Source organism: Cryptomeria japonica, chromosome 7 (genome assembly GCF_030272615.1).
Source record: "Cryptomeria japonica chromosome 7, Sugi_1.0, whole genome shotgun sequence".
NCBI lineage: Eukaryota > Viridiplantae > Streptophyta > Pinopsida > Cupressales > Cupressaceae > Cryptomeria > Cryptomeria japonica.
The window spans coordinates 76,992,569-77,001,085 of NC_081411.1; the positions used below are offsets into that span (position 1 = coordinate 76,992,569).

Sequence of the window (8,517 nt, forward strand, 5' to 3'; positions counted from 1 at the left end):
CTTTAAAGTGTATTCCATAGTTTAAACTATTTATGTTTAATTTTTTATTTAAAAAATTATTATTAAATGATATATTTTATAGATTAGAATTTAATATTATACTTTCTTACAATATACTTTTATGATTTATTAACAATTTAAGAGACACGTTCATAATGGAGATTTATTTCATTAATTGGAAAGATAGAAGCCTTGCATTGTTTAAATGCAACATTGCTGATAAATATTTTTCTTTGTATGCTAAGGCTATGATTTTCTCTAATGATCTTATGCAAATTTTTGTACAAGCTAGAAATGTTGCACTTGAAGTTGTGTATCTCTAGGAGTTGCTTTAACACTGAGGTAATGTTTCCTATACTAATTCCTAGGTTCCTCAAGGCTCCCGATCTCCTCATGTGCATCGATGTGGATGTAGCCACTCTCCTTGATTAGAGAGTCGTGGAGGTCGGAAGTCTCGCTCCCATGGACCTATGCCTCAGTATCCCAAGGAATCTACTATTCATGAAGGATGGTTTCAACCCTCACATCCACCCACTACTCAGTTGGACAATGGCTCACCAACGATTTTCTCCATATGTCACTCATTATCTCTAGCTCATAATTCACCACCTAGATGAAGGAGAATAATGCGTGGGACTCAATAAATAACTCTACCCCTACCAATGTTCGGGAGAAATTCGATGATCAAAATCCTCCTTCCCTGGCATATCCACCTACTTTATTATATTTTTTAGTTCAACCCTTATGTTTTTGTAATTATGTTTCAAAAGCAGACTCTTTTGCTAGACTCATAGATATATCTCTCTATCACCGAAATGGTTATCCAACCCCTATGATACACCAAGACATCCTTAATGGTGTATGAGAGGCATGAATGGTTTGATGCATTATAAGGATTAGGGACTCGTTTATTTATACAACCTTTTTTAAAAATATTATTCTATTTTCTTTTGATTAATGATGTCATATATACAAATATATAAAAATATCACGCGTCAAATTATACACTATGGTAAACTTTTGAAATTTACTAGCAAATTGCAAACGTGCTTGTTAAAGTCATTGGACCAGTCAAATTCCAGCCGTGCTTTCTTATTTTCAAAGATTCAAAGAACAATCTTTCTAAATAATAAACCCACGATTCTATACATTCAAGCGCTCTACTGTTTTTCCAAATACGTAGCCGACTATCTCTTTTCACAGCTCACTTTCTCATGTTCCGCCCATGAACGATTTCCACGATCCTACTTGTAAACAGGGAAAAAAAATATTTAATTAAAAACCTTTTTAAATCTGGAGTACGCGCAATCGCAAGCATATCTGACGTCGCCTTCCGATAATTTCGCAAATCCTTGGAAATTGTACAAGACATGCCGATTTTACAGACAAAATCTCTTTTCTCAATTAAAGAAACATTTTTGTAGTTCATATTAGTAATATACAGTGTTTGTAAATGTCAATGTTTTGGATTTATTGTAAGAAAAAATTGTAGTGTGGTTGTTCAATTCTGATTGTCTTTCTTACTTTATTGAATAAAAACCCCACTGGTTGAAAAAAATGGATACTTATAGGCCACAGAGTCTTCTGTCCTCTAAAAAATATCAGGACTGCATTATAAATTATTCATATTACTGTGTTTTTGTTACGACAGCAATGGGAAAAGCAAAGAATCTAGCCTGCGCAGCCTGTAGAGTGCAACGCAAAAAATGTTCAGAAGAATGTGTTTTGGCTCCTCATTTTCCTGCAGATGATCCAGAGAAATTCGCAGTTGTGCAGAGAGTCTATGGTACCAGCAATGTCATTAAACTGCTTCAAGTAATTTTTAACCATGACCCCATTTTTATTTTCTGATGAGATCGCTTTTAGGTTTGCAACCATATTAAATGCTTTCCAACGCCATTATCTTCTGTCTCTAAAAATTGATTTCCTCGTCTATGACTTAATGGTTCAAATGGTATGGTATCCAAGATTTGCAGTGCTTAACACCCACTTAATTGATTTCTCAAATAGAGCAGCTAAGTTGAGTTTGCTTCTTGGAGTGCGTATTGTCTGTTGGGTTCCATTATTATTCTGATTGTTTGATTCATCTACATCAATTCTTTTGAACTGTGGGAACGTTTTGCTTTCAGCTTTAGTCAAAACAATTTCAAAAGTTAAGTGTGTTTGTTGGTTAATATATGGTATTGTTATTTAAGGAAATAGTGTGTTCTTTAAATTATGCTAATGTTGTTATTGTCAAAATTTTAAGATATAGTATGCTGGTATTATTGCCATTCTTTAAAGATTGAATCCATCACTTTTTATTTATATTTCGAAATTTGATTGAAAATTTTGCATTCAATTGTCTCCTCAAAAAACATGTTACTTTCAATTCAAAGAACTTTGACAATCTAATGTCTATTACTTGACAAAGATATTAAAATGAGTAGATCATTATCATAACTGCTGAATTTTTATTTTTATTTTTCTTATTTGTTCTAGATTGTTATTTTCATGTTTCTATATTTTATTTTTTACTAATTTTTCAATTTAAATCAAAATCGGGATCCATCAACAATTAAGCTCTGTTTTGTACTGTTTAGTTTTGTTTTTTTGTAGTCTTTTTTTTTTCTTCCATTTGATTGTTTGTTGGTGTCAGGCTGTGCTTCATATTACATCCTTTTCTTTTTACAAGATTTGAAATCCTTTCAAAACCCTGCTGATTTATTTTTTTGGTAGAAAACTATATATGGTAAATTTTTTAACGTAACCAGTGACCCTGTCGTGACATGTCCTCCAGTTCCAAGTGAAATACTTTTGATCCGGAGCTATGAACCGGTGAGGTCATAAATGGGGGACCTCATCCCCACACTTCACTTGATCAAACCCACAAGCTCAATAGCCCAACAAAGACACAAGACATGTACAAGCTCAGTGGCCCAGCAAAGATTTGAACTTTGGTAACCACTTCACCAATAAAATGTTTTAACCGCAACACTATGCATCCAAAGACTAACTTATCTAATTAAAAACAATCAAACTCTCCTTTTAAATCGAAGCATCAAAACTCATGAATACTCTTTTTTTTTTAAAAATGAGCAAACCTAAAAGTAATGGTTACTAACTAGATTCAATTGTTCTCAGTTTAGACAGTGGTACTAATTTGGCATTTATTCTATACAGCCATTAGCTATGTTTTCTTTCTACTGTATATGTAGCTAGTTATTTTCACAAAACCATCCATCCACAATCTGCCATACAATTTGGTCAGGGTTACAGCTCTGGTGCTGCTATACAATATGGGAATGTTGCCAGCAAACATTTTTTTTGCATAGTTTGGTTTAAACAAAATACTTCAAAAAGGTTCATTAAAAATCATATTTGCTTCTAAAGTATTCACATATTAGTATGATTCCAAACAGGTTAAAGATTAAAATTTTTTATCTAAAATTACCAAATAATCACTACGATTTTATTGTACACTATGGCCCTTGTCTACCTACCCTCCAGGAACAACAAATGAATCTCTTGTAGTCATCCACCATACGTGAGGAGAAATACCCATACAAGCTTCCTCTAATTGTTAAGTATGGTAGCTAGGTATTTCTACTCCTTAACAACCCTCTAATAACTTCTTCCATTCGCATTTCCCATTCTATAGCCTCTGCAATAATTGTATCCTTTTTCTTGGATTCTGAATTTGACAAATTCAGAGAGTCATTTCAACAAGCTGGTGACCTGGGAGAAGATAAATCCATGGTGAGAGAGTAATGGCCAAATTTTTCTTGAGGGGAGGGTATCTGACAGGCTGAGATGCTTTTTTCAAGCTCATCAAGTTTCACTTAGATATCAAAAACAAAATTTTATTTACACCATACGCCATCGTCTAGCAAGAAGCTACCAAATTGCAGAATCATTTTTAGAATTAAAACCCAGACAAATCCATGGTGAGAAAGTGATGGCCAAAGTTTTCATGTGGGGAGGGTGTCTGACAGGCTGAGATGCTTTTTTTAAAGCTCATTAAGTTTCACTTCAATATCAAAAACAAAATTTCATCTCCATCGTACGCCATCATCTAGCAAATAGCTATCAAATTGAAGAAACATTTTAGAATAAAAAATGCATTTGGATTTGACAAGTTTTTTAGCTGCGTCTATTCTGAAGCCAGAATAGACGCAGCCATTTCTTAGTTTCTTCAGTTGTATGTACCATGTACAACACATTCTAGATGCAGTGGTGATCTAGGCGTACTTACAAATTTCTCCCTACTTCCTTACAGATGTTCTGATTTTAAAAGTGCTATTTTATAATCAGATTTACAAATTTACTTAGATATGTTATTTTGGATTCTTAAAGTGTGATCCCAACTATTGAAAAAATAACAATCAACAGTATGATTGTGAAAATCTGATATTTATGCGATGTTCTTTAGGGTCTGGAGACTGAGCAAAGAGCAGAGGCAGTGAACAGTTTGGTCTCTGAAGCAACTGCAAGAGTTAAGGATCCCATCCATGGACGTACCAGTGTAGTCCATGAACTGCAGAAGCAAATAAACGAGCTGGAATCTCAGTTGGCGACCAAGAGAGAAGAGTTAATGAATATGCGTTCAGAGTATGATAAACTTGTATTCCTCCTGCTTAATGGATCTCCCGATTTTCAAGATGTGCATCTCACAGATTTAACCGAAGAAATCTTGTATGAGGATATGGATCCACTGGTGCTGTGGGAGCCAATGGACGTATAGATTTACGAGGCTGAGTTGCAGAGCTTTTTCACTGCTCCCATGTACATAACTGCTGTTGTGGAAACCTATATGGGATGTATACATATAGTGTTTACTATCTTCTTGAAAACTATAAGTGCACGCTACTGTAAGATACAATATTTTGAATAAATCTTCTTGAAAACTATAAGTGGACGCTACTGTATGTTTACACTACCTAAAGATATATTATCTTCAATAAGCCTATATTATTCAGACACAGATAGATTGCTTCTTCTCTGTCTTTTTAATCTTTTTGGTTAATTTTGGATATGATTCGTTGATAGCAATATAGCATTGACACCATTATTGCAACCAGCAATGCAACTTTCGACGCTACCTAAAAGCTAAAGCTAGATCTATAAGTATTACAAGAGGATTATTTTTTAAAATCAAGCAGTTAAATAGTTAAATATAGATTCTTATTGTAAGCATACGCACAGGGCATTCTGCATCTTGAAACATATTAATCTATAATGGATAAGGTATTCTGTAGCCTTTTATGTTTAGAGGCTAGTTTTCAGTTCCTAGTTTCGAATTGGAAGCTCTCAGTTCTGGCTCTTGTTCATAGGTTGTCTGAATGTATCATGGACAATTTTGTATCCTCCAGGGCAATTTTGGCAAATACCAGATGATAATTTCTGGCATAGTCTGAGGAATATGGTAACTATGCAGTGTATGTGCCTGTACAAAGTCAACTCTTCTAATCTCTGGTCCAATTTGACATATTCTTTCACAAATCCCAGATTTTTGTAAGTACTTTTATTATATAGTATATATAGTTCAGACTTTGGCCTTCATATAAAAATAATTAAAAAATAAAAATTCATATTAATAAAAGTACTTACAAATTAAATTTATATATGTAGCTAGTTTTATATATGTAGTTAGTTTTAATCACTAAACTATCCTTCCTCATTCCATCGTAGAATTCTGTTATAACAAAATCTCTGCCGTAAAATTTGATCAAGAGTTAGAACTCTGCTGCTACTATATGACATGGGAATTTTGCCGCTAAGCAGTCTTTTACTTTTATCCTACAGTTCTATATTCATATTTCGGTTTGAACAGCACATTGTAAGTTTAGATTTGTTTAAATCAAAACTTAAAGTATGATATATAAACATATCAGATAATCATCACGATTTTGTTATTATTATTGTATTATGCTTTCCTATTCACCTTATAGAAACAATAACGGAGTCTCTTGTAAGCATACACTATACATGAGGAGACATGACCACACAAGCTTCCTCCAATTGTTCTATTTGAGTATAGTACCCAGGTATTTCTACTCGTTAACAACCCTCTAAAAACTTTTGTCATTTGAATTTGGCAACGAGTTGTTACTTATTAGCCTTCTCAATAATTGTATCCCCTTTCTTAAATTCTTAGTTTGTAAAAATTCTGGGAGTCATTTCAAGAAGCGGGTGATTTGGGAGAAGACAAACCCATGGGGAGAAGGTAATAGTTTAGGGGAGAAGATTCTGTAATTAAGACTGTTTTTATAATTGTTATAGTGTTTATTGATTTAATATCTAATGTTTTAGATAATATTATATGAATAGTTCTGGTTTTAAAGTTGTTAGTGTTGATGATGACTACTTATAATTGAAAGAAATGTATTACTTATATCTAAAAAGCAACAAATCATGTGATGGGATATGAGCACACCAATAAAGCATGATTCATGCTTCACATTTTTTGGGCCATTTTGGATACATTAGCAAAAAGTATATTGATATAACATCATATTTGATGATGTGGCCCTCAAACATTAGTTATAAGAAGAGGACTTTCCATGTAAGCTGCTGTAAGAAATTGGGAATGATTTGAAATTTCCATGTAGGATTTTGAGAAGCACAACGATAGGAGGCTCAACTTCTAAGTCCTCTCCACTACTCAAGCTCATAAGTTTCAGATAAATATGATAAACAACATTATAATTCCATTGTATGCCATCATCTAGCAAAAAGACATCAAATTGCAAAAGCTTTTTTAGAATCAGCATGCATTTGGATTTGACAACTAATTTGTGTTGTCCAAGACAATTCATTTGTTTGTTTAGCTGCACAAAGACTAGCAAAAATGCATTCTATGCATGATTTACAAAACTTTAGATGTAGTAGTGATCAAGGTATACTTACAAATTTCACCTTTCTACTTCCTTATAAATGTCTTGATTTTAAAATCTATTGGGTTGACAAAATATGTTATTTTATAATCTATTAGATTTACAAGTAATGTTATTATATAATCTATTAGATTTAGAAATTTACTTGGATTCTTGTAAATCTTTATTATTCTGATGATAGATAAAAAAACGTGTAATCCAAGTAATGTTATTATATAATCTATTAGATTTAGAAATTTACTTGGATTCTTATAAATCTTTATTATTCTGATGATAGATTAAAAAAAGTGTAATCCAAGTAATGTTATTATATAATCTATTAGATTTATAAATTTACTTGGATTCTTATAAATCTTTATTATTCTGATAATAGATAAAAAAAAGTGTAATCCAATCATTAAAAACATAGAAAATAGTTTGGTGTGTGAAGAAAGTGCAAGATTCAAGGAATCCTTCCAAGTGCGTGCTAGTATCGTCCATGAACTATAAGTTGATCTTGAATCTTAATTGGCATCCAAGAGAGAAGAGCTCATCAATATGAGTTTAGAGTATCATAAAATTGTCTTCCTCCTTCCTACTAAAACTCTTGATGTTCAAGATGGTGTTCATCTCATTGATTCAATAGAAAAAATCGCGTATGATGATGAGGATCCACTTCTTCTTTTATGAGAAAAAATGGACGTATATATTTATGAGGTTGAGTTAATTATGTTGTTTTACTCATGACACATACATAGTTGATGTTATGCAAGTCATTATGGGGTCCATGCAAGAACTGTTTACTATTATCAAAAACTATAAATCTTCACTATTGTAAGATACAACACTATTGAATAAATCCATATTATTCACATACAAATTGGCAGCCTTTTTATGGATGATGTAGCTTCTCCCACTTCAATAGCCAGCAATAAAATGTAAGAGACAAATGACCAATGTAAAATATTTTGGAGTAAAGAGAAGATTTTTAAAAGATGAAAGGAATAGTTATTAAATATTTGGATACATTAGCTTAGGTTCTAGATTTATTTCAAGATCTCTATATGAGGAATTTAGGTGTTTATCATCAGATATCTTAATTCTAAGAATATTTAATGGCTGCAATCAATGGATTAATGAAGAAGAAGGGTGTTCTATCAATTAAAAGGCAATTTGGTAAGCTTTCTTTGTTTTTTATTTCTTAATATGTGTCTCGGGTCCATGTCTATCCACCTCCAACATGTGGTATCAAAGCAAGGCTTAAGATATTGAATTCTTTTGTGAATAGAGAGTGAATGTCTAAAGATTTGTTGAGGAACTACGATATTGAATGTTTGTGTGAATAAAGAGAAGATGTATGAAGATTTGTTGAGGCACTACCAGATTGAAATTCAAAGTGCAAAAAAAAAAATTTCATCCTTCAAGCCTACTGAAAGAGAGATGCATACCATGTGAATGTAGCATAAGGAGATTATTGGTATCTTTCAAAAAAAGAGAAGATCACAAATTAATGAATTAAAAATGAAGATATTATTTTTAATGTGTACACCATAGTGATAAAGGGCTTGTTTACTCACATATTTAATTTAAACAAGCTTATAGAGTAAATAGAATTATAGAGCTATATAACATATTAATATAAACTACTTGCAACATATTTGAA

At 32.3% G+C, this 8,517-nt stretch overlaps 1 protein-coding gene across 1 annotated transcript; it reads left to right on the forward strand.

Moving 5' to 3' along the window:
- The first annotated feature begins 1,557 nt into the window (after positions 1–1,557).
- On the forward strand, positions 1,558–4,723 carry LOC131856439 (LOB domain-containing protein 24-like). Its single transcript, XM_059208237.1, has 2 exons — positions 1,558–1,815; positions 4,412–4,723. The coding sequence occupies exons 1-2, from the start codon at positions 1,558–1,560 to the stop codon at positions 4,721–4,723; spliced, it is 570 nt and encodes a 189-aa protein (XP_059064220.1).
- The last annotated feature ends 3,794 nt before the right edge of the window (positions 4,724–8,517 follow it).